Source organism: Homarus americanus, unplaced genomic scaffold (assembly GCF_018991925.1).
Source record: "Homarus americanus isolate GMGI-L3 unplaced genomic scaffold, GMGI_Hamer_2.0 scaffold367, whole genome shotgun sequence".
NCBI classification, from domain to species: domain Eukaryota; kingdom Metazoa; phylum Arthropoda; class Malacostraca; order Decapoda; family Nephropidae; genus Homarus; species Homarus americanus.
The window spans coordinates 8,505,119-8,532,460 of NW_024743709.1; the positions used below are offsets into that span (position 1 = coordinate 8,505,119).

The following is a 27,342-nucleotide window of genomic DNA, read 5'->3' on the forward strand; positions in this document are numbered from 1 at the left end:
GGTTAGCTTAACGTTAGCATGTGGTTAGATTAGGTTAGGTTAGCGTTAGCATGTGGTTAGATTAGATTAGGTTAGTGTTAGGGTATGTTTAGGTTAGATTAACATGTGGTTAGATTAGGTTAGTGTTAGGATATGGTTAGGTTAGGTTAGTGTTAGAATGGTTAATCTCAAGGAGAAATTAACGGAAGGGATGGAGGAGCTAATCTTCAGGTAAACCAAAGAAAATATCTACCTGTGGCAGTGAGTAATTAAAACACCTGTAAATACACTTCAGGTAAATTGCAGGTAAACCACAGGTGAGCGGACGGGACAGCTGGCTAAATAAGGGAGTGTTTTTATTACCACCATCTGAGGGAGAGTGTGAAAGGTGGTGGTAGAGTGCAAGACGTCGAAGGGTTTTGGGGGTGTCAGAGTACATGATTATCAGTGGTAGAGTGAATGGCGGGTGTCAGAGTACATGATTATCAGTGTTAGAGTGAATGGCGGGTGTCAGAGTACATGATTATCAGTGTTAGAGTGAATGGCGGGTGTCAGAGTGCATGGCATTTTTTAGGCCGTGCAAGTTGTTTTAAATCCTAAGAGTGAATGATTGCCGGTGTCAGAGTGCAAGATTTGAGTTACTAGAGTAAAAGGCTATTAAAGTTTTAGAGTGCATGATATTAGTTATTAGAGTGAAGGTATTAGGGGGTGTCAGAGTTCAAGATTGTAGTCCCAGAGTGCAAGATATTCTTATATGCTAGAGTGCAGAGTATACGATGTCTTAGGTTATTTAAATGTATGATTAGAGCTACCAGAGTGAATAATATTTACCCTAGAGTGAATAAACTTACCCATTGATGTGTTATTATTCATGTTAATATTGTTTATTATGAGTTGTTTACGTGTTAGTCATTTGTTTGAGTCACTGATGTCATGTTAGTCATTTGTTTATTCCGAGTCACTGATGTCATGTCATTGTTGCAGGTGGAAGATGTGAGGTGACATGTCTACAGCTGCACCTCGCTCCTGCCTCAAACCGCCACTGAGGTGAGTCATGTCAAGTGAGTCATTCTTGGAAACGAAATCATTACGGTTATTCATGTCATTGAGGTGAGTTATGGTGAGTCATGTCTTTGAAGTGAGTCATATGAGTGAGGTAAGTCATGTCAATAAGGTGAGTTATGATAAGTCATGTTTCTTCCTCAATTTTCTTTTTCTTTCATTTACTTCAGTTTATTTTTGTTTTCTATAGATTTTTTCTTTTCTTTTTCTGTTTCCTTCCTTTTGTTTTTCTTTGTTCATTTGTCTACTTTTCTTTCTTTCTTTCTTTCTTTGTTCCTTTGTTTTCTTTATTTTTTATAATAATATGGATGTCTCTTTATTTCATACTCTCTCTCTCTCTCTCTCTCTCTCTCTCTCTCTCTCTCTCTCTCTCTCTCTCTCTCTCTCTCTCTCTCTCTCTCTCTCTCTCTCTCACACCAAGTTATCATAGCGAGTAAAGTCATAATTTCTGGGCGTGAGGAGAAAAACTTGGCGGGGGCTGAGTGGCTCGGTCGACCAGCTCATTGTGGGAGATGGGGAGTCTTATCGCTCTTATATAGCGGGAGGTGCTTGAGGCTCCTGGCTGTCGATATTTTAGCGGAGAAAAGGTAAGTAGCGCTGTGGGAAGTGCCGCTTTACCGCTAAAGTTAACGATTATTTTGAAGATTCGTTCCTTTAGTTTATTTTATCTGAAGATTAACCAACCCTAATGGTAACCTAACTTAACCGTACCTAACCTAACTTAACCTGACCTGACCTAACCTAACCTAACCTAACCTAACCTAACCTAACGCTAACCTAACCGTACCTAACCTAACTTAACCTGACCTAACGCTAACCTAACCTAATTTAACCTGACATACCGCTCACCTAATTTAATTTATCTTTACCAAAACTAACCTGACTAAATCTTATCCAACATTAACCTAACCATATCAAACCTTACTTAACCTACTTATAACCTAACCTTATCCAATTTAACTTAACCTTGCCCAATATAACCTACTTAACCAAACCCTCTAGGTAGTGTCAGGATGGTTAATCTTCAGGTGAAATAAGATGGTGTTTCTAATCTTAAGTTGGTAACAAAACGTCTGTTGTTCGGTAAATGTGTTGTTGTGTTGTACTGAGAGAGAAGTCTGTTAGTCTTGTTATAATGATGATGATGATGATGATGATGATAACTACGCGTTAGGATGTACAGCATAAATACAGACACTCTCAGGTGGTGGTGCAGATGTTGTTTTACCTGAGAGGTCAACAGTACAGTGCTGTGTGTTGTGTTTGTGTTTACAGGAACCCGTGGGTGGCGGAGGACGGCGGGGAGAGCAGCACCTCATCTGGGCAACATCAACAACAACAGCTGCAGCAACAGCAGCAGGTGGCCCATGGTGCCCACGCTGACGCCCACCGTGTCCACGATGTCCTCGCCCACCAGTATGCTACCCCCTACCAGCCTACCACGTCCCACCCTGCCCACAGTGTGGCCCACCCCAGTCTCAGTGTGGCCCTCTCCACCCACAGTGCGGCCCACCCTAGCCTCAGCGTGGCCCACCCGAGCCTTAATATGGCCCACCAGAGTCACAGCGTCAGCGGCGCCCACACAGCGGTGAGTTCCGCCCGGGCCACTCAGGTCGGCCCACACGCCCACACCGGGCATGGAGTCGTTCACTCCCATACCGCCCACTCCCTCCACAGCGCGGCCCATCCGATGCCCACGACCGCCCACTCGGTACACTCGGTGCCGGGGACGCTGCAGCAGCCATGGGTGGACCCCCAGATGTTGTGGAGCACGCCCACGCTGCCAGGGGTGGCCAGCATGCCCGGGGGTGTATTCACGGTGGGCGAGGGGTCGTGCCCGGTGTTGGCTCAGGGGGTGTACGGCCAACACCACCCCGCACTACACCCCATACACCACCTCCCGCCTGGTGAGTAGTCAACCACATTCTTAAGGTTCATTCACAGATATTTTTTTTAGATTGTCCACGAGGGGCTAAAGTATTGGGCACCCCCTTACATCCTGTGCAAGGTGAAGCGCAATACTAATGCTTAAGGTCATGTCAGGGGTTCAGGGGCCATGTCATGGGTTCAGGGGCCATATAATCAAAGGGTTCAGGGGTCATGGAAGGGGATCAGGGGTCATATTATGGGTTCAGGGGTCATGGAAGGGGATCAGGGGCCATGTCATGGGTTCAGGGGTTTTGGAAGAGGATCAGGGGTCATGTCAAGGGTTCAGGGGTCATTAGGAGCTTTGTAAGCACAAACAAGGGATTATGGAAACACAAACATCAAGGAACTACAAACACAAACATGAGGGCACTCTGTAAACACAAACATCAAGGGACTCTGTAAACACCTGTACAGTAGAGAAAGAATAAGGTATTGTGGAGGTGTTACGTGTGCTGTGTTACTGCAGGAGGCGGTGCTGGGGGGTCCAGTGGCCAGGCGTCTACTAGTGGCGGCGGAGGCTGGGGCGTCCCTCCTACCATCATACCCCAGACTGGTGAGTTACGTGTGTGTGTGTGTGTGTGTGTGTGTAGATATATACAGAAATTAGAGACTATTAGATATGTATATAGAAATACAGAAAAGAGAGAGAGAGAGAGAGAGAGAGAGAGAGAGAGAGAGAGAGAGAGAGAGGCTTCAGCTGGTATATGACACACGTACAGTACATGATGCAACAAGTCTCCATATTGTACTCAGCAGCCACCCAAAACAAACTCCACCTGGACAAACTTCACCCCTGTGTGTCCCCTCCGGCAGGTGCGGGCGGGTGGGGCGGCGGGCGGTTCGTGGTCGGGGGTGAGGGGTCCAGGTGTGAGAGGTGCCACTACTACTGCTTCAGGGCGGCCCAGGCGGTGTTCGTGGCGGGTATCGTGACTGGCTTCTCCCTCCTGGTGGCTGGCGGCGTCTTCCACAGGCAACACGTCGCGCATCTCCAGGTAGTGTATAATGTGCCTGGTACCCTGTTTAACGACACTAAGACAACAGTTAATAAATCAGCCAACGACAGCTCTTGTTGGTTGATTGGACCTCGTGATGTAGATTATGTTTTTTATGACTGTAAACATAAACAGATTATCTAGATTAACAATGAACAGATAATATGGTCTAAAATATCATAGAAATAGAAATGCAGTTGATGTTTTTATAATTCAGTTTGCCCTTCACATCAGACAGGTTATTTAATTACCTGGCGCACAAGTAATTCATTAGCCTGTAGTATATTTGAGTATATATTCCGTATATTTAACATTAAAAGAGTAAATCATAAAATAATATACAAATGGGAATATAATCGTTTATTTATTCCTTATAGCTAATGCTCAGTACAATGTTTACCTCGCATGTCATAGATGAGCCTTTCATGGAGGCAGGTGTTGTATTACTACCTGTTGTCCTGTATCGAGGAGAGGAACCAGTTTACTCGACACACCCCAAGTTTTTTTTTTTTTTTGCTCTAGTAACTCCTGACAAGTATATCACACACGGCAAACTATTTTATCTAAAGGGACTCAATGGTGGTGTTATCTAGGCCCTCAACACGCCTCCCTGTGCCACTCACTATCCCCTTATAGGAGAAATATAATTATCTAAAAAAATCAAAGTTTCCCCTTCAAGCAAACAAAAATATGGCTCATACAATTCAAAAAAAAATCATACAATCACAAATAAGAGTAACTATATTTTATCACGGTCAACATGATGGTCTATAATATGGCCGGTGCTTTAATATTAACCCCCCCCCTTCAACCCTCCTGTTTGGTGTAGGAGGTCTCTGGTGTTCGTCTTAAACTAATTTGGTGTAGACGTCACTAACACCAGAGACCACACCGTTACGTCATCAGGCAGTAGGTGGTATCTCAGTATTACCTCGATATATTAGAGGAAGGTAAACTTTTCATTGTTTTCCCTTTAAATTTAATGTTTTATTTGAGCTTGAAGGTGACTCAGTTCTATTCCTTATAAGATGCTGATGCCATATTTAGTTTTATTTATTCTCTCTTAAGAAATATCTATTGTCTTCTCTGAGTTGTTTCATAACATCATCACCTCAGAAGAATTTATCTTAAAGATTTTTCCAGGTTGTGAGCTTCCAAGTTTGTCCTGAGCGACACAGCCGCTCAGTACAGTAACAGATAATGTCCAGTTGTGTTTTATAGAGCAGTAGTGTGACGTAACCTTGTGTCGTGCTGCAGGTGCTTGTGTACATCGGCGCCATGGTGTCGCTCGTGTGTGTTGTGCTTCTGGTGATATTTTGTGCCATGAACAAGGATCACAGGACTAGACGAGGTGTGCCTTTGCGTTACTCTGGGGCCCAAATGGTCGGGGGGGAACCCGAAACCGTCCCCCTCAGGGCAGGAGACGGCGCCCCTAATCCTGTGGTGGTCCCTGCTGACCTAACCCACAGCGTTCGCCTAGGGGAGGGGGGTACCAATATGGAAATACTCCACCAGACTAATCACAGTTCGTGTATGGCCCCACCGGTCTCTCACGGTGGGTGTATAGTGGGACCCACCAATCAGAACGTGTGTTTCGTCGGTCCGGCCAGTCACAACGCCGGCTCCGTCATAGGATCAGCCAATCACGGACCAGTGAACTCGTCAGAAGTCTCCCACCACATGTCGCAGGCCAGACACCCAGCTCAGAGGTAAGTGTGAGGCATTTGTTTATTTTACTCAAGAATTTCCTGTTTTTCCAGTCTCAGGTGCAGAGCTACAGGGAGACGGGTCACATTGAACACTAGACACCCCAGCCCTGTTCACTTGAAGATTAACCACTCTAATACTTACCTGAGGGGTTAGGTTAGATTAGATTAGCGTTAAGGTGGTTAATATTCGGGTGAGAATAGCTGGAGTGTCAAATTCAAGTAATTCCAATCCGAATCCCAAAACTGTACATCAAATGTCTCATAACTGGTGACGTAAGAATTCAAGTGACTCATAGACAACACAACACAGCTGGTAAATTAAATAATGTAGACATGTAGAAATTTAACGAATATGGGGGGAAAAACAAAAAAGGAAGAAAATAAACACCCTAGATTATATACCCCTGGAACCACACACACACACACACACACACCACTCACCCACTGTGTCTCAAAGAACTAACCTAACCACGGTACAAATAGGTACATCAAGTTACATAAGTTGGCCAAATTTGACGAACTTTTTCACCTGAGGTTTGTTTACCCGATGACATTTTTTTTCGTTTTGGCAGTTTTTTAAATTACTTTCGTTTTATTTACCAACACCCAATGTAAACAGACGAAACATTAAGAATTCAGTCTGTAGTAAACTCGTTATGATTATTATTTAATTTGTGAGAGTCTCCCCTCCCCCAGATAGCAATACAAAGTGCATTTTCTATCTACCGTATCCAGTATATCCTTTGACCTAACGCACTCAACTGTACAGGTTATGTATAATGTGTACAGGGTGATCCAAAATTCCCTCTGCATCTGCATTAATCACCTACATTGTTATATGCCTTGTTAAGTGGTCGAGGTTCTGAAGTGTTAAGCGGTAAAGGTCTTTAAGGGGTTCTGTTAAGTGGTAGAAGTTTTAAAATGGTGTATTTAGTGACACCTTTCTTCCCCACCATACCAATGACTCACTACCCCACCTGTGACTCACCATACCAATGACTCACTACCCCACCTGTGACTCACCATACCAATGACTCACTACCCCACCTGTGACTCACCATACCATTGACTCACTACCCCACCCGTGATTCACCATCCCAATGACTCACTCTACCCCACCTGTGATTCACCATACCAATGACACTACCCCACCTGTGACTCACCATACTAATGACTCACTGCCCCACCTGTGACTCACCATACCACGATTACCACCCCACCTGTGACTCACCATACCAATGACTCACTCTACCCCACCTGTGACTCACCATACCAATGCCTCACTACCCCACCTGTGACTCACCATACCAATGACTCACTCTACCCCACCTGTGACTCACCATACCAATGCCTCACTACCCCACCTGTGACTCACCATACCAATGACTCACTACCCCACCCGTGACTCACCTAGACGCAGCTGTGAGTCAGGGGGTCGAACACACTCCTCACCACTCACAGTAACAACACACGGGAGGGAGGAAAGGAGTGGGTGGGCGGGGTAACACGTGAAACGAGAACACCTAACTAGAGACATATATTAATACAAGACTCGGAGTGCCCATTATGTGACTAACACCGTACCTGTGTTTAGAGGCTGAGAGACAGGTGTTAGTGGCAGGTGGTAGTGGTCAGTGTGTGGGTTCTGTTGAAGACTTAGGTCACTTTAGCTCCCGGGGAGAGAAATTTATTATACATGGATTTATTCTTCAACATTTCACGCCAAAATTAGTTGCGTTCGGTGGATGATAGATGGCGTTGATTGGCGGGCGGATGTTATGGTGTGACGTCAGATGAGGTGCTTGAGGGTAAGGGGTTGTTTGACAGCTCCAACAGCTCGGGGCTAAGTTATACTCCACCAGAGTAAATGTTTTGAGTCTGAGGTAATCCTGGTGCACCGGGGAGGACCACCTCAAGCCTGGGAACGTCCTCCGCAAAATCCACCGCAGGATGGGGGGGGGTGGTGTTAAAGGGTTTGGGGAGGGGGTGTTGAAGGGGTTTGGGGAGGGGGGGTGTTTGAGGGGGGGTGAATGTTGGGGGTATGATATATCTCTTCGTATTCATAATAATAATAATTGTTGTAATAAATGCATAAATGTCTTTAGAATACACGGCCATTATTTCTCATTATTATTAATTATGTTGATGTATCACAGAGTAAATAATTAACATATCTGTATAAATATAATTCACACACACACACACACACACACACACACACACACACACACACACACAGCTAACTTGAAACCATTCTTGTGAAAAAAACCTCTTTAGTTTATAGCCAAAGTTTCAAAAAGTTTCATGTTAGAACTGTCAGTGTGATGGGTTGTGTGTGTGTAAGTCGGGGAGTTTTAGTGAGTTGCTTTCGCTTGTAGAGTCTGTAAAGTTGTTTTGTCTGAAAGTAAATAAAAGGTTTTATTATTTTTAGTTTTAATTTTGTTTCCTGCTGTTCTGTAAAGTGACTGGATTCGAGGAAAAGTAGAGTCTCACTTCATTTGCTGTTATTCCAGTTGCTGTGGTAAACTCTTCAACTCTCTTAACATTATGATGTTCTTTTATTAACACACACTTAATAATTGTTCGTTGTTATCCATCCCTCTTTCGTTTCTTCCACTTTTCTTAGTCTCTCTCTCTCTCTCTCTCTCTCTCTCTCTCTCATATGTTTCACCCTTCCATGAATCCACACACCTTCTTAGGTTAGGTTAGGTTGGGTTACATACAATTTATTTCACCACCTTATTTATCGTATAACTCACTTGATTATTTTTTATTCATAGCTAAATGGTTATCAATACTTTTAACAAAATGGCGATAATGTGTAAGAAAGATAAACAGTGTGTGTGTGTGTGTGTGTGTGTGTGTGTGTGTGTGTGTGTGTGTGTGTGTGTGTGTGTGTGTGTGTGTGTGTGTGTGTGTGTGTGTGTGTGTTGTTTCGCGTCACATTTACACAGGTAAACAGTCTTCTGCCTGCAAGAAACACGGCATCTTGAGAACTCTTATTGTTAATTTGTTTTCTCAGGTGCTGACGGGTTGAGGGTGATGGTGGGTAGGGCTAGGCGGGGTGGGTAGGGCTGGGTGGGTAGGGCAGGTCGGGGTAGGGGCAGGTCGGGGTGGGGATGGGGTAGGGGCTAGGCGGGGGTGGGGTAGGGGTGGGGGTAGGCAGGTCGGGGTAGGGCAGGTCGGGGGTGGGAAGCTAGGTCGGGGTGGGGTAGGGCAGGCTGGGGTGGGGTAGGGCTAGGTGGGGTGGGGTGAGGTTGAGCGGTGTTCTGTGCTCACTGTCTCAACACAACACCAGTATATATAAGCATCATGTCCGTCTTGAAGGAGGAGGAAGACGTAGTGTTATTACTGTGTGTCTTCTTCATCGTCTTTTCTTTCTTCTTCATCGTCTTCGTCTTTTTGTTTCTCTTGTTGTTCTTGATCTTTTAAATTTTTTATTTTTTCTCGTTATTGTTCTTTGCTTCTTCTTCACTTCTCACTATTTGTCCTTGTATTTTTGTTAATGTTCTTGTTATTTTTTAGTTCTCTAAGTTTTTATAGGTAGACGAATATTATTACTGTTTCTTTTAGTTTTGCTCTATGGGCCAGTCCTCTCCTTGTTACCTGTGTTAAATAGTCTGGTAATTTAAAGGTGATTTCTTATTTCTGTTAGTAATGTGGGTCACTAACTAATAGCTTTAAACTATCATTAGTCAGGAAAATGTGTATGTTATGGCCCCCCATCCAGTGTGGCGGGCAGCAACCTCACCCTCAGGCGGTCATAACCCAAGCACAACAGTGGAGACGGTCGTGTGTCACCCCCCAGGACAGAGCTGCTTGTTCTTGACTGTGCCGTGACACCCGCGCCTCCACCCGGACAAACTCGCTGTATTGTATGAGAAAACAAAGTTGGAATGGAGGACTGGAGGCGTGTGAGAGATTACCCCAGTGATCACCGGGCTAAGATGATTCTGCTTCTCACTCCTGGATGAACGCGAGGTGAGGCATTGTGGAGGAAGAAGCGTCATGTTGGCGGAGGGTGAGAGAGGCGACGTAACTACCTGTGACCAGTTGGCTGTCTCAGGAACACTGACGCTGCCATAAATCATTACTGAAAAAAAATAATATTTAACTGTAAAAAAGAAATAATATTTAATATTCAGTGTTTTGTGACACTTCTCTTCGTAATTTTGAAGAGTTCACTTTACTTCCTCCGTGTTATTTGTTTTAGCCTAAATAACTTGAGGGACTGCCTGTACGACCTAAGTAATGACCAAGAAGTTCGACAACCTGACGGATAGATGGATGACACCAAAGAGTTTGGAGACCTTCACTAGCCAGGCAGACGTCTGTAGTGCGGTCTGGGGGAGATGTTCACCTGGCAGTGGATTGATGGTGACTGTCTGACTATCTTAGGTGACCCGGCCACCCGCGGCCCGACAACACCGCCGCCACTCATATGATGAATGGAGACGCAGTGTCACTCGTAGAACTTCCTGGTAGTGTCTGCCTGTACTGTAGAGTGTGGTCAGGATCCCTCCAGCCATGTGACTTGAAATTTTAGAACGTCACCGACACTCAAACAATAGTAAATTTTAACATTCCAGCTTATAGTGGATGAGTGTGGAGGCCACGGTAAGGGAGGTGATGATGTGTGGAGATAATATGTTATTTTGAGACAAATGGTTCATAAGAATCAACTGACAGCGGCTTTCACTCATCCTGACGCCAAATTAATGAATATTCCTTTAGAGAAAACATCCCACCTTGTGTGTGTGTGTGTGTGTGTGTGTGTGTGTGTGTGTGTGTGTGTGTGTGTGTGTGTGTGTGTGTCACCCAGGATCCGCCCACTCTACCTCTATAACTGTTACCACCTCCTCTTACATCTCTTGTACAAATGTCATCTTTGATTCCAAACAACTGTCCGTCCCGGGCCAGGTTGAGTATATGACTGTGGACCTCTCCTGCACACACACCTGCTGTCTTCCTCTCGCTTAATGCTGCAGACTGGTGACGTGTATGTGTTATCTAGACTGGTGACGTGGATGATGACATAGATTATACCTAGACTGGTAAACTGGGAACATTTATAACTGGTGACGTTTAGAACCACATAACTGATAAACTGGGAGGCTAAGTGAAGAAAAAACAGTGAAAAAAAAACACTGAGAAGTTTGATGAGTTTGACAGTGACGTAGAAACGCCCTTAAAACCCCGTCCGGCCGCCAGAGAAGACAACAAGTGCCTCCTCCGCCAATATCGTCCAGTGGAGGAATCCCAGCAGCTGTAGCTATTGCCAGAGTCCACATTCTTCCTCCCTCAACTCTCAAAGCAACGTTTTTGTTTACTCCCTAACTTTATCCTCTACGTCACCTACAAGTTATAGATAGATAAACACAGAATTAAACAAGAAAAATCAGTGTTCTAGTTACTCTTAGTGTTTAGTAGAATAGAAATACCATTTTCTTTTAATTAAGTTTCACATTAGGTCAGAGGTAAGAAGCACGTTTGTGACAATTATGGAGAGGTGATTAACTTAACACGTATATAGCTAAAGGATCGTGGGTTAGTTTATCGATGACGCAATGTGTACAGTTGTGATCAAAATTCCCTGAACACCTTTACAGTACAGTATCTCCTTGGAGGGTTATTTGATGGGTTTATACATGAATAACATTTGTTTATCATTATGAATTATACGTGTGAATGATGTCATGTAAAATGTCTTTCTGTAGTACAAAGAACAAAGTAAATATTTATTAACAATCACAAACTGTCTTACTACACGTCCCTATACTGTATGTGTCCGGGAATTTTTTTTTTGCCTATTCCTTAATTGTATGTATGTATATGAGTGTGTTCATATTATTGTGTGTACATTCGTATTTAATCAATATTGAAATCAAGCTTAAAGGGCAAACCAGTTTATGACAGACAGTGAAAGAGCAGCTCATGGCAGACATCATTATTACACCAGCTCATGACAGACGTAGTGACAACAGTGTGGCCACATCACCCCTCATGACTCCGGCAAATAAGCATCTATTCCCGTCACGAGTCACATGTTGATTGTAATGATAGTTGTGAGCGTCTCTCCCTGATGACGACGATCACTTTACTGGCCTTGGTCGTGGCGTGGAACAGCGTAGATCCCGGTCGCTTATTCTAGTCTGGTGCTCACGCTAACTTCCCCCCTCCCCTCTTCCCCTCCCCTCCACCCCCCCTTCCCCTCCCCTCCACCCCCACTTCCCCACCCGATTTGCTTATGGAAGAGTTGAAGTGAGTTTTGTTTCCTCGGAAATTTTTCGCCGAACATGATTTTGTTTATTAATTGTTGTGTTCACTTTTATTTGTTTCTTATGTAAGAGTAAGGAAGTGTTTTAAATGATCGACAAAGATAAGAACACACACACACACACACCACATCCGCGCGCGCGCGCGTGCGTGCGTGCGTGCGTGCGTGCGTGCGTGCGTGCGTGCGTGCGTGCACAAGTCTTCAGGGAATTAATAAAAAACGTAAACAATGATCTTGACAGAGGAACATAGACATAGACACACACAGACACAAAAGAATACAGAAACATACACATATAGACGAACGCAATAACACAGACACAGAAGAACAGACATAATAACACAGACACAAAAAACAGACACATACAGAGTAACAGACGCAGAAGAACGCATACACAGACACAAGAGGCCGCCCGCCGCCCTAGACGTTATAGCAACATTAAACACCACACATTTTAGCAGTTGGTCCAACAAAATCATTTTTGGTACACTTCCGACAGTGTGAGCCAATAACACTAGTCTACCGCCGCCGCCTCTCCTTCACTTGTTTATTGTAAGGCTGCGGGAGGTAAAGGCGGTGTTGTCAGTAACAGTACACAGGCAGTTGAACCTTGGGGAAGTGTTGGCATAGTCTTGTAATGCTGTGGTAGTTGCATGTTGCCAGAGAACACGTGAGGTGAAATATTGGAGAGCAAATGGCTGCCGGGTACGAGCCTAGAAAATTACCCGCCACTGACTTATTTATGGCTGCAGGTAAGATGTGGAGATATATATATATATTATTTTCTTATTATTTATGGTTTCATTTTGCTCCGGGATGAGAGAGACAAGAAAAAACCCGGGGATGCGTGAGGTAAGAATCACCCTTTACCTCCCGCAGTAGTTTTTCTTCTCACCCGTGAAGGAGATAACGCCGCTAGTTAGGACAGTCTCAGTGTAATTTGAACACCATTTACGATCCTGTGGGTGAGTCACTTTAGATATTTTGGACAGTTAATGGTGGAAAACTAAGTAAGGCGTTGTTGAGAATTAGATAGGAGGAGGTGAATGCATCCTCGTGGTGGCAGGAGGGAGGGTGGTGGGTGGCAGGGAGGGAGGGAAGGTGGTGGCAGGAGGGAGGATGGTGGTGGCAGGAGGAGGAAGGTAGGCAGGAGGGAGAAGGTGGCAGGAGGGAGGGATGGTGGTGGCAGGAGGGAGGGATGGTGGTGGCAGGAGGGAGGGATGGTGGTGGCAGGAGGGAGGGATGGTGGTGGCAGGAGGGAGGAAGGTGGTGGCTCGTGACAACACTTATCTCCTCGCCCCCCACACCGTCATGTAAGGCACCGACAAGGACTGACAAACATCTTCCTTTTGTTGTCATCCTAAAACATGATAAAACTTGTACTTGTATTTTCAATAATTATTTTATGTAAACGTTGACGTCATAGAATTAGTATTTATATAATACTTATTTTTTCTATATTTGGACACGAAGAAATTTATACCTGTTTATTGTATATTTATTTAATTTTAGTTGTGACGTGACAGAATTATTAATTGACTCAAATTTACCTAAAATGTTTATAAGTTAATATGTTGTATTCATTTGTTAAGAGTTATGATTAATGATTTAATTGTTTGGCTTTTTAAATATTGACTCATACATCAGTCATTAGGGTTCTTGGTTGTCGCCCGGGGCACCCCTAGTCGTCCCACCTGTTAATGGGTTCCTGGTTCTAATTGAGGAAGTAAAGACGGCCGGGCGCCTCTCCCCTTAACAGACTGTCAGGCCTATGGGACCCACTTTCACTTTCCCAGAAGGTTGTATCTGTAGGTCAGAGGTGTTTAGTTGATACTGATCACAGGTCAACACTCAACAGTCGTCAACAAGGTCAAATAACCCGTAAAAGTTATGTAAATCTTATCTCGGGAAATAAACGTGTGAGAGAGAGTCCTTGTGTCCACCTGTTGTCCCAAAACAACGTCGTACCACCGTGGAGGCTCTGGGTGGTAACGCTGTATGTCATTTAAGCTCTCGTAACGTGTAGCTCCCAGGGTTGTGTCGCTATAGTTATCTCTGAAGCATTATTTTATATTAAGGTAATTAGGAGCGTTTTGGAGCGTACTTAACCTGTGCGTAATTCAGTCGTGATCGCTGGACCTAACCTAACCCAGCCTAACCTAACCTAAACTAAACTCAGCAGCCATTTTTATTAATTGGTCAATCTTAAGAAATATTTGCAAGTCATTCAGGTATTAGGTCGAGATTCACTAAGGTTCCTACGGTGAATATTCCTCGTAAGTGAAGATGTCAGATGGTGCCCAAATGGTTTGCCTTGAACATGACAATTACACTGAGACTCTCCCTTAACTAGAGACGTTCACTTAGCACCAGTTAAGAGACAAAGGTCAGGTAAGGGATCTCTTATAAATTGATCTGTATGTCAACTATGTCTAGTGTTAAGTGAACGTGTCTGGTTGAGGTAGAGTCTCAGTGTAATTGTATTTCTATTTTTGAACGGGTTAACTCGGTGGGGGTCAGAGGTGCCATAAAGAAGAGGTGGGGGTGTCGTAAGGTGGGGGTGGGGTAAGGGTGTCACAAGGTGGGGGGTGGGGTAAGGGTGTCGCAAGGGGAGGGGGGTGGGGTGGGAGGTGTCAAGGTGGGGGTGGGGGTAAGGTGTCGCAAGGAGGGGTGGGGTAAGGGAAACAAGGAGGGGTGGGGTAAGGGTGTCGGGTGGGGGTGGGGTAAGGGGTGTCACAAGGAGGGGTGGGGTAAGGGTGTCGCAAGGAGGGGGGTGGGGGTAAGGGTGTCAAGGTGGGGTGGGGGTAAGGGTGCCGCAAGGAGGGGGGTGGGGTAAGGGTGTCGCAAGGTGGGGGTGGGGTAAGGGTGTCACAAGGAGGGGGTGTCGCAAGGAGGGAGCGGGATTAGGGGGTGTCATAATTTTTTTTTTTTAGTAAAGCAACTAGTTTATTGTGCACTCTATACTGATCTTGTAAGCGGTAGCACAAAAAGTATTACAGAGTAGAGGCCACTAAGGGTGTTTAGCTGACCCCAGTGTTCTGGCGGGATATTGTGGCGTTGAATGTTACGGAATATTTCTAGTACATTGTTTATTTAGTTCTGTACATAGGAGTTGACTTATTCACAACTGCGTGAGTGACACTGCAGTGTGAGGCCAAATGTTTGGCCTCACACTTTGTTATTCATATCTGCGTGAGAGCAATTCAAATACATTGTGTTTAGTTTTATATACATTGGAAGTGTCACAAGGAGGAGGTGGGGGGTGAGCAAAACAAGGAACAAATAGCACACAACTATGCATCACACACACACACACACACACACACACACACACACACACACACACACACACACACACACACACACACGCACACACACGCACACGCACACACACACACACACACACACACTATGAGGGAGTACCAGTAAGCTTATGGCAGCAGGTCGACAGGTAACATACTTGGCCTTCGAAAATTTAAGAGAAAAAAATGCTCCCCCCATGAGGTGAAGAAGATGGTGGGTGCTCCAAGAGGCTCCAGGGAATCTGTGGAGAGTCCGAGAATAGTTATATCGGATTTCCCAGCACCTGGAGTGAAGAGGTGAGATTTTAAGTGCAGATGAGCACCTCCCTCCCCCCTCACCTCCCTCCCCTCCTCACCTCCTCCCCCCTCACCCTCCCTTCCTCAGCCCTCCTCCCCCTCCTCACCTCCTCTTCTCGCCGACAGCCTGTGCTCTCAGACTCTGTAACAAGTCACCTTCAAGCACTAACTTATTACTTCACTTACAGCAGAAGGTCACCCTCAAGCACTAACTTATTACTACACTTAAACTGTAGTAGGTCAAATTCTCAAGCACTAACTTATTACTACACTTAAATCAGTAGGTCACCCTCAAGCACTAACTTATTACTAAGACTTACAGTGGTGTCACCCTAAGCACTAACTTATTACTCACTTAAATCAGTAGGTCACCCTCACACTAACTTACCACACACTTCACGCAGTAGGTCATCCTCAAGCACCAAATCTTATTACTACACTTTAAATCAGTAGGTCAAATTCTCGCTAATTAAATTTATTACTACACTTAAATCAGTAGGTCACCCCTCAAGCACCAACTTACCACACACTTCACGCCACTTCAAGCACTAACTTATTACTTCACTTACAGCAGTAGGTCACCTTCAAGCACTAACTTATTACTTCACTTACAGCAGTAGGTCACCCTCAAGCACTAACTTATTACTACACTTACAGCAGTAGGTCACCCTCAAGCACTAACTTATTACTACACTTAAATCAGTAGGTCACCCTCAAGCACTAACTTACCACACACTTCACGCAGTAGGTCACCCTCAAGCACTTACTTATTACAACACTTAAATCAGTAGATCACCATGAAGCACTTACTTATTACTACACTTCACACAACAGGTCACCCTCAAGCACTAAATTACCACACACTTCACGCAGTAGGCTACCTCAAGCACTAACTTATTAACACACTTCACACAACAGGTCACCCTCAAGCACTAAATTACCACACACTTCACGCAGTAGGTCAACCTCAAGCACACTTCACGCTCTTGTTCAGATTCACAACCGATGACGTCATTCGCTTGAGGAGGACGGTAGTGACGGTGTAGTTGTGCTTGTGGAGGCATACCTATTTCCTTGGTGTCGACAACTTGTTTCTGGGCATAACGGGGTAGTCATCATGCTGAGTCACCCCCACTACCACACCACAGCCAACATGGATCACCTGAAGATTAGACACCCCGAGTTTATTTCACCTGAAGATTAGACACCCTGAGTTTCACCTGAAGATTAGACACTGAGTTTATTTCTACCTGAAGACAGACACCTGAGTTTATTTCTACCTGAAGATTAGAGCACCCTGAGTTTATTTCACCTGAAGATTAGACACCCCGGCTTCATAAAGATTAATATAATTTTTAACCCAATTAACTATACCCTAACCAACCCCAGGTAACATTAGGTTTGGTTAGATAAGGGTTAGGTTAGGTTAGGTTGGGTCAGGTTAGGTTAGGTTAGGTTAGGTTGGTTATTCTTCAGGTGGATATAAGTTGTGGGGACGAATGATCAGGTGGGTATTTTTTTAAATGGTTACGATCACAAAATTAAGGATTATTTTGAAAAACTTAAAATATCTAAAAATAACAAAAGGAGAAGATCTAGGTAGAGGTTTTGGAGGAGGAGATGGTGTACAGGAGGAAGGAGAGGTGAAGAAAGAGGGGGAGAAGGAAATGCATAGGCGAAGGATGAGGAGGAAGAGGTATACAGGATAAGGATGGAAAGAAAATAAACAAGAAGAGGAAGAAGAAGTGCACAGGAGGAGGAGGAGGAGTAAGTGTACAGGAAGAGAAGGAGGAGGAAGAGGAAGTATACAGCAGGAGGAAGAGGAAGTATACAGCAGGAGGTGGACGAAGTGTACAGGAAGAGGAGGAGGAGGTGTAGTAGAAGGCAGACCTACCTGGTGGTGGGATACCTACCTGTGCTCGCTCGCCACTAGTGTCTGGGGAGCCACCTGGGGCGAGGCAAGATTCCTCCTCAGTTAGTAATCTCTGTCCCGATCTTGAGCGGCGGGGACTTGTATGCTGCTGACGGATTACCTTCTAGATAACGGCGCCTCCCTCCCGTGGTAGTAGCGGTAAGGGGTGGTGTAGAGGGGGCGTGGGTGGCTTGTAGTAGGGTCGTGGGTGAGGGGTGTAGATTGAAGCGTGGGGGAGGGTATAGACTGTGACGTGGATGAGGGTGTATGATGGTAGCGTGGGTGAGGGGTGTAGATGGTAGCGTGGGTGAGGGGTGTAGATGGTGACGTGGATGAGGGTGTAGACAGTCACATGGATGAAAGTAGATGACAAATAGTAGACAGAAAATACCCAAGAATAACAAAGTAGAGAGTAGACAGTAAATAGAAGAAAAAAATAGGTAACGGCGTCATCTAAAGTTAAGCCAACTCTGTCCAAGCCTGAGGTAAACAATATGGCGGCGCCTAGTGTATAGAAGGCGCTGGTTACAAAGGCACAAGTAACCTCAACATACTATGAAGGATATCAGGTGGTAAAAGTCCTACAGGAGGTAAGTAAGTCCTCAGATCTCGACAAACTCATAAGCTTACTCTAAAACCAACTGACAGAAGAACTCGTACTACTGTGGAAAATGTTTGTTCAGAAGTGTATCAGCTCCAAGTGAAAGCCAGAATGCGTAATGTTCCACCATTAATAAGTAGATATTTGAATGCGTATCAGATATAGTGGATATCAGAATTGCGTATAAGTTAATCATTTTGTAAGTGGATTTCAAAATGCGTATTAGTTCCACCATTTAGAAGTGTATCGTCAGAATGCGTATCTTGCGTAAGTTGTCCCAAAGCGTAATCATTAACATCCATATGACAAGAGTAATAATGGTTGGGTTAATGTCCTTTATATGTGTGTGGGGAACTGGGGGGTGTGTGTTTGTGTGGGGGAGTGGAGGGTGCGTGTTTGTGTGTGGGGGAGTGGAGGGTGCGTGTGTTTGTGTGTGGGGGAGTGGAAGGTGTGTGTTTATGTGTGGGGAGTGGAGGGTGCGTGTTTGTGTGTGAGGGTGGAAGGCGTGTGTTTGTGTGTGGTAGTGGAGGGTGCATGTTTGTGTATGGCCTGGAAGGTGTGTTTGTATGTGTGGGGGAGTGTAGAGTGCGTGTTTGTGCGTGGGGGATTGAAGGAAGCGTGTTTATGTGTGTGGGAGGAGTGAAGAGTGCGTGTTTCTGTGTATGGGGGAGTGAAGAGTGCGTGTTTGTGCGTGGGGGAGTGTAGAGTGCGTGTTTGTGCGCGGGGGAGTGAAAGAATGCGTGTTAATGTGTGGGAGGAGTGAAGAGTGCGTGTTTGTGCGTGTTATTCCCACCCTCCCCGCACCCCTGTTGTGAGTCCCGCCATCACAGTGTTCCTCCTCCTATTCATCCCAGCCTCTCATACTGACCGGCCTTCTGCCCTCTCTCTTTGCTCTCTGTGTGTCTCCTCTATTCACCATTCTCTCTCAATTCCTTCGTTTCTTGATCGATCGAACCTTCTTCATCTTTGTGTGTGTGTGTGTGTGTGTGTGTGTGTGTGTGTGTGTGTGTGTGTGCGTGTGCGTGTGTGCAGTACACAGTCATCGACATTCTTCTACCCATCGTATCTTCCTCCTGTTCCCCTGAAATATTTCCCTTGTCACATTCATCGAAAACTTCTTTATTTCTTGATGGATAATTTTTATTTTACATTCTAGTTTTATTCCCTTCTTTAATTATCGCTGTTTTGCTTTTTTTCTGTTGTTTACTGGATGAAAGAGGACAGGGAGGGAAGGGGAGGAGAGGGGATAGGGTAGGGGTTGGGGGGGGAGGGGGGGGAACTAGTCTCGTCTTGTGAACCAGTAGACGGGGACAAGATCAGGTCGAGTGAGAGGTGGAATGGTCGGGCTGGTGGAAATCTTTGTGGTAAGCGGATTTTTAACCAAGAACGAGTTAGACTTATCGCCACTGCATTGCGTATGAAGAGGCAGTGTTTAAGTGGCCTCTCCGTGTCTATGTGGTAGGTTGAAGTAGGGACAACAGGCTAGGTGTTTAATGACGCCAGTTATGGATTACTATTTGCAGGTGTAAATTCTGTCTCGAAATAGTTAAGCTTGATGTAACAACTCGTGTACCATCATACATCACTCCTGGCTCACATCTCTAGTACTGTTTATAATTCAGTTCAGTGATGGTAAACAGAGGAAGGTTACGGTAAATAATAACACTGAGAACGTCCCGTGACAGCTGAGGGGAGGAACTACACACACACACACACACACACACACACTCTCTCTCTCTCTCTCTCTCTCTCTCTCTCTCTCTCTCTCTGGCATCTCGAGTGGTGTTTTTAAGCAGTTCTTTAATGCAGTTCATAAAGACATTAGGTAAAATGATAAAGAGTTATAGTATTGATTAAAGTTCCCCGCACCATCGCCTTAGACTACTAGCCACCTCTCCTACTTCGATGTATATTTGCGTCACAGTACTTTGGGGGGTCCACAGTATCGGTGTGTTGAACTAATTGCACCTAACGTTCATTATTCCTATGGTCGGCAACAACAAGCATCAGACAGCGCTGAAAAATAAAAACAATCACTTCCCATCTTTAATATCCGGACTACTGTACTGTGGCCACATAATCCCACTATAGCACTTGTAATTAAACTCAACTTTACAATAATTATAAAAGACTCGAATTTTCACGAGTAACTGAGGAGTGAGTGTTAGCGAAGCAGTAATGGGGGAAACTCAGCACTTGTGTCTAGACCTGCGATCATTAGTTGACATTCCGGTGACCCTCGCTAATGTACACAGGGGGAGGGAGGGTGAGGTTCCTTAACGCCCGCTTGAGTGTTAGGAGGTGCTGAGAAGTCCTACGGAGAGGCTGTGAGCTGCAGACAGTTCTACGTAGGGGCTGGGGGAAGCAGAGAGTCATACGTAGGGACTGGAAGTAGCAGAGAGTCTTACGTAAGGGCTGAGAGTAGCAGAGAGTCTTATGGAGGGGGTTGGGATAACAGAGAGTCCCACGGAGGGCCTGGGGGTAGCAGAGTCTTACGTATGGGGCTGAGAGCAGCAGAGAGTCCTATGGAGGGAGCTGGGAGTTACAGAGTCTTAAGTAGGGGCTGGGGGGTAGCATAGAGTCCTATTTATGGGTGGTGTGAATGGAAGGTGTTGTGTAGTGTCTCGAAGCGGTGGAGGGTTAAACTTAGGGCGTGAGAGGTGTGGGAGGGGGTGACTTGGAGGGCGCGGGGATATTGTTGGAGTGTGTGAGCGACAGGGGGGGTTAAGAGGCCTTGTGAGGCGTGAAACATGAACTTTACTGTGAAGAATCGATGTTTTTCGTCTGTGTTGAGGACCGTCTTTTATATACCTCTCTCTCCCCTCATGTCCCCTTACCCGTTAGTGTTGATTATTTGTTTTTATTCCTTTTCTTTCTTAAAGTATGGTACAGGTACAGTATAATCGCCTGCACTTGTACCTGGTACCCCCTGTATGGCTGCAGATTACAATCGTATTCCAAATGTAACGCCATTACCTACTATTTGATAAAACTCAGATAGTGGTGGTGGTGACGAGGTGGTGTGACGTTAAGGCGCAACCACATCACCATATTATCACTTTATTTAGACTATCCTCTTCAGTCTATAAATATTGATATTTTCTATTTAATTTCAAAGAACATAGAAGAAGAAATATAACGTTATTGCCTCTTATCTGCTGTTTTATGTAGTTGATATATTCTTACATGAAAACTTGTGTGGCCAGAGTCACTATTAGGAAGAAATGTGTTCTGTATGAGTATATTGTGTGTGATCACAATGTAATATGACTTATTAATTGTATATAAAGTAGTGTACTCGTAAGAGATGATGCAATTTGCGGTGGTGAAAGATATATTTCCCTGAGACAGTTGTGTGGGAATGGTGGGTAGTGAGTGTGTGGTCAGAGGTCATCATTAGGAATCATCATTTCAAATGCACTTGGAGAACTAGGCTAAGACACGTTATGTAATGTGCATTTTTATGATAAGAGTAGAACCGACATTTCACACTTTCTTAGCACGAGTTCGCGGGATACTGTTATACACAAGGCATGTGAATTGAATTGAATTGAAACAGTTTATTTAGCCCGAAAACGCAGATACAGAGTGGATAATAATAACAATATTAACATGGCTGAGCCAGTTGAGAACCTGAGCTCTCTTTGAGGCACCTGATATATACTATACATTTATTTCAAGGAAGTATTATGTAACATTTAGAGCCAATTGCAAGAACGGTTATGGGGTGTACGGCGCCATTTACGATGACCTTCTTGCCCTGGTCTTTTTTCAGTAATATCGCCTATAACACATGGAATTCTACACTTTTCGAAGCTTTGGAGGAGTCTCGAAACAAGTTTCCTGGTGGGAATTATTAGCTAGTGCTGTACTCAAAATATCGAAACTTCAAGATCTCTCCAGAGCTTCAAAAGGGTGGTATTCCTGAAACAAGATCAGGGCAAGAAGGTCATCGTAAATGGCGTCGTACACCCCACGACTGTTCTTGCAATTGGCCCTAGTATCATCTGGAATAATACAATAGCATGGTGGTAATAAGTGCATCTCATAGCGTTACCACGGTTATCACTTCAATATTTATTTATTTTATTATTTATTATTATTTTTTAATTATTATTTTGTTTATTTATTTATACACGAAAGCGCTTGGGAACTTCGTGTCTTCTTCTTTTCTTGTGGTTATCAGCATATATATATATATATATATATATATATATATATATATATATATATATATATATATATATATATATATATATATATATATATATGGTAATTTTTCCCCGCATAGATAACAGGACGTGCAGGCATAATTCATTGCTGTGGGTGTTTTTTTTTTTTCAGCAAAAAAAAAAATAAGTAATTTGAAACATGTAATTCCAACCGAAAAAAATATATATTCCAACATACTATATTATGGTCTCTGGTGACACTGTAAGATGGTAATTTATTTGTTTGTAGTTATTCTTTAGAGTTTATTTCCCTTTTTTATTGTCTTCGAGATTTTAAAAGTTTATACTCGATTTTTTTTATAAAGGTGGTATCTGGCGTTATAAACTTTTATCCATGTATCTGGCATTATAGTTTTTATCATTGCTGACGTTTCTTTTCACATCATATATAAATATATTTCTTAATAAAGCTGTTATTATTATTGAGGCTGGTAGATCCCTTAATTCATATAATTTTTCCAAAGCCTTTGCCTGTGTATAGATAGTTTTATCTCATTATTTTATTATTGGTGGACTGGTGTAATTATTAGCTCTGTTAAGGGCTTAAAGACCTTAGTTGTTGAAGAGCAGTAATAACATAACGTCAGCGTATCTATATGTGTTTTGGGGGGATGGGGGGGTCTACTTAAAACGCAAATAACTGTTGGTATATTTTAATATAGTAACATTAAATATGATTTTCGTAGGATTAATAAAACATATTATCAACAAATGCAGTTTTTCTTGGTTAATATATATACTGAATAGAATACAGTATAGTAACTGAGTCTTAAAATACCGTAGTACACGAAAATCTGATTCACAATTTGACAACTAAGAACTTGTTATCTGAATCTGAAAACAATATATGTACAACTGTTGTATTAATTATAATTATCATCACTGAAATGAAAATATCAGTAAAATAAACCTTATGGAACAAAAATAATGTAATTTGTTTTTATCGCAGAGTTGAGGAGGAGTGTGAGGCCAGTCACCGTTACAACCGTCTGTGGAAACAACCTAGTAAGCCTCCCCCAGAAGCTGCCTCCAAGTTGTGAACCTTCCCGGGGTCAGGGGACTGATGGAACCAGCCACCCGTTTATCAGTGTGCTCTGGTGTGGTAGACAAAACTAATATTATCATCCAGGTAATGTTTTCTCATTGGCACTTTGTTATGATGTCGATATCAATGCTTTTTGTTTTAGTGTCACCTTATAAAAGTGGGATGTCTTCAGAGGCTTGTATAGTGTTGACAGGGGCCGTCCAGTGATGACAAAACTGGTGGTAGGAGGTACTTTATGACAATTGTGCATTTAAGTGCAAATATATGGAATTTATAACATTGAAATCTGTACTATTGAACCTATCGTTCACAGCTAAAATGCGATACTGTACACACTTTTATGGAAAATGATACAGGAAAACTTGTTTTCTTTTATATTCATATATGTTTAGCTAAACACTCCTTTAGAATTTATGGAAAGTGATTCTTATTTTCCTTCTGTCATGTATGTGTGCTTACATCTTGGTCACAGTGGCTGTTTTGTTGGTAAAGTTTTACTTTCGGTTATCCGGGATTCTTAGGAAGTTAACTATTGAAAACAGTAGTTTAGACATTTTTAAGACACCTTTCTTCTTTGCCCCCTCCCCGCATATGTAAGTCATTTGCGAGGAAAATGTCATAAAAGAAAATTGTCCTAGAATTGTTTAAAATACTGTTTTCAATAGTTAACTTACTAAGAATCCCCAGATGACCGAAACTAAAATAATACCATTTTGTTTTCATTCACACTTATCGGTAATGTACTGTATATCAGTGGTTCTTAGAGTCCCAGGTCACATTCCTCCCCTTGTGATCCCAGATTTCCTCAATTCCTCTCCCATTTTGAATTGTCATCTAGTAATACTCCTGTATTTTCGCCATTATACTTTTACAGTGGTAATTATTGAAACAATTTATGAAACTAAATTGCTTTATTAATTGCCATCAAATGAAAAAAGAAATCCTTATTTCAATGGATCATAAAACTTCCTTTTGATTTAATGCGTGCAGAGAAACTAAACTAGAAAACCGAGGAACAAATCCAGTTAGTTTTGCTTGAAGGTCACCACGCTCACAAATGTTGAGACGTCCTCGTTTTTCAGTCAACATATCCGTAACAGCACTAAAGGCACATTCAACCAAGTGTGTTGTTGGGAAGGGCAAAAGCACTTGCCGAGCCTCTGTAGCTAATTTTTTATATTTGGCAACATCTTGGGGATCCAGTCACATGAAGTGTTGTTTTGAAGCATGGATCGGTTTTATACTGTCATCATTTTGCATGTCCATTAGCTCGTCGATCTGATCAGACTCCATTTTTGCCAGGCAGTCATAATTTTCCCAGGTAAAGAGAAATGGCTGAGCAATCCAAGAAGGGAAATTCATCTGCTTCAGATCAATGAATCTGTCGCTCAGGTCATCATGGAGGTTGGAGAGGTGTTCTGAGATTATTTGTGAGAAATTTTGTGATGGATCACATTTACTGAGATGTGGGAAGTGAGAGAGGTTATTTCTGAAGACCTGGGCCTTCAAAAAACCCAGTTTACTGCAATCCATGAGAATCTTCTGTTCACCTTGCAGTTCCTTATTTAATGCATTTAATTTACCAAAAATATCAGCAAGATATGAAATCAAGGCCTTGGACTTCATTGGATTTCATGAACTGGAAGTCCTCAAGATCTCTACCAAAGTTCAACAAAGTATCATACAGGGCAATAAACCTTTCCAGACAGTTGCCTTTTGATAGCCATCGTACATGGGTATGGAGGACCAGTCTCACAGTTTTCATTCATGTCCTTACAGAATTCTTTGAACAGTGTTTCAGTCTTTCGATGTGCTTTTATCAGATTTACCACTTTTATTACCTTCTTTATTAATTCATCCAATGTAGGACTAAGCCTAGCAGCTGCCAAACTCTCTCTGTGAATAACACAGTGAACAGTCATCATATCAGGATTTATCATCTTTCAGAAGTTTCAGTACTCCCTTATGTCGTCCCATCATTGTTGGTGCACAATCCGCAGCAGTGGACACAATGTTACTTATTAGAATATTGTTGTCTGCCAGGTACTTCCTTACCACGTTATAGATATCTTGCGCAGTGGTGGTGGTTTTCAAAGACTCGCAAAATAGCATCTCTTCCATGAATTTTGAGTTGTGTTGGAACCTTGCATAGGCATGAAGAAGGGCTTCACTGTCACGGACTGTTGTTTCATCGAGGGCTAGAGAAAATTTGGTCAATTGTGTCTTAACATCATCTGCAATTTCATCAATGCGACGGCGAACAGTGTCATTGCTGAGAGGTAAGGTGGCAAGTTCCCAGTTGGCTCTTTTGTTGTTTTGCATTGCCCTGAGATATATCTCAATGGCTGGCTTCAGCAACTCTTCACCATCAGTGTGCGGTCGAGATGTCTTAGCGATAAGAAAGCTGAATTCATAATTAGCTTGGAGTTCTTGTTCATTCTTGCTGGTCTGTGACTTTAACAATTCAGTAAGTGACTTCTGTTTGGTCTTCAACCTCTCTTCTTTCATGCGTTTAAAGTACTCAAATGGTTTCTCTGCTTGTTCTGGATGTACGCTTTTGAGGTGTCCTACCAATTTTCCTGATCTCATGGAATCATTGCAGAGGGAAGTCAAGCATAACAAACAGAATGGTTTGGTTTCATCTGTGGCATCAGGTATCCTTCAACTTTTTATCCAGTTCTGATAAGGCAAATGGTGCAATTACATTTGTAACAGTTGTATGGCATTTCGTTTTGGCACATCTAAATTATGGCTCCAAACATTCCTGAAAGATTTTTGACACACAGTCATTAGATTGGGAGCTTTAATTCTCTTTGATTGTATGGTAGACCCACAAAGCCTCAACAGCAGCCACCTCCAGATCCTTACTGTTAGGGGAAACACTTTTAAAAAGGTAGTGACTGATTTGCTAGACGAGACACTGACATCAGCAGTTTTGTGTTTCTGTGAGATCAGATGCTTTGCAATATCATTATCTCCACCATGTGCAATGATAAACTCTGTTAACATTTCATAAATCGTACATCACTTTCTGTCTTCGTTTTTGTAAGAATGTGGTACAGGTTGACAACCCTTTATCCGAAATTCCGAAAACCGAAAAGCTCTGAAAACCGAGTTTTTTTATGGGTCAATTTTTTTGTATTTATTTATTTTTTTTAAACAGGGATTAGCCCACCTGGGCACAGATCACTGACTCACATCGGGGCCTGGTGGGTGAAAATGTAATAATAATAATAATTATGATAATAATAATTATTCATAGGAAATAAGATTTTTAATTAAAATACTGTGCACCAAAATGAAATAATAATGAGAACAATAATAATAATAATAAAATAAAATAATAAAATTAATAATAACAATAATACTGTTATAAAATACTGATACTAATAATAATAATAAAGAAATACAAGAATGAAAAAAAGATCAAAAGTGAGAAATGCGACCTAGACCTATGAATTATTATTATTATTATTATTATTATTATTTTTATTTTTATTTTTATTTTTATTTTTATTTTTATTATATCCCCCCCCAGGCCCCGATGTGGATCAGTGATCCTTGCACAGGTGGGCTAAAAAAAAAAAAAATGCCCCACAAAAAAAAAACTAACCATTCTGAAAACCGAAAAATTCCAAAATCCGAAATGCCTCTGGCCCCAAAGATTTCGGATAAGGGATTGCCAACCTGTATTTTGACTGCAAGGAGGCACTAAAAGTACACTTTCGCTTGAGCATTCTCCCAACCAAAATGAAGAAAAACTGCCCAACGCAAAAATAACTTTCCTAATTTTCTGTGTGTGTCACGTGTGTAATACTCCAAGTGCCTTAACCAACACTGAGGATTCAGTGAACAGAATAGCCTACGGTTGCAGTTTTCCGCCTGTTTTCGTAAATTTTCTTCTCTTTTTTGGTACAGTATACATTTTCAATGTTTGTACATTATATACTGTATTGAGAATTATAATGTAATATAATATATTATGATGTACAAAAACCACTGTGA

At 42.9% G+C, this 27,342-nt stretch overlaps 2 protein-coding genes across 2 annotated transcripts in view; one reads left to right on the forward strand and one right to left on the reverse strand.

Moving 5' to 3' along the window:
• The window catches only part of LOC121877463, a 149,403-nt gene extending 122,908 nt beyond the window's left edge, over positions 1-26,495 (forward strand). The window contains exons 3-8 of the mRNA XM_042383229.1: positions 964-1,026; positions 2,317-2,948; positions 3,437-3,523; positions 3,724-3,962; positions 5,220-5,671; positions 23,242-26,495. Coding sequence (XP_042239163.1) covers positions 983-1,026; positions 2,317-2,948; positions 3,437-3,523; positions 3,724-3,962; positions 5,220-5,671; positions 23,242-23,332 — 1,545 coding nt within the window. The 5' untranslated portion in view covers positions 964-982 and the 3' untranslated portion in view covers positions 23,333-26,495. The remainder of the gene's footprint in view (positions 1-963; positions 1,027-2,316; positions 2,949-3,436; positions 3,524-3,723; positions 3,963-5,219; positions 5,672-23,241) is intronic.
• Positions 25,264-25,926, reverse strand: LOC121877464 (SCAN domain-containing protein 3-like). Its single transcript, XM_042383230.1, has one exon. The coding sequence runs from the start codon at positions 25,924-25,926 to the stop codon at positions 25,264-25,266; it is 663 nt and encodes a 220-aa protein (XP_042239164.1).
• Positions 26,496-27,342: the final 847 nt, after the last annotated feature.

Excerpts from the sequence above, each read along its gene's own strand:
- LOC121877464 (XM_042383230.1), bottom strand. The coding sequence starts at position 25,926 with ATGAGATCAGGAAAATTGGTAGGACACCTCAAAAGCGTACATCCAGAA.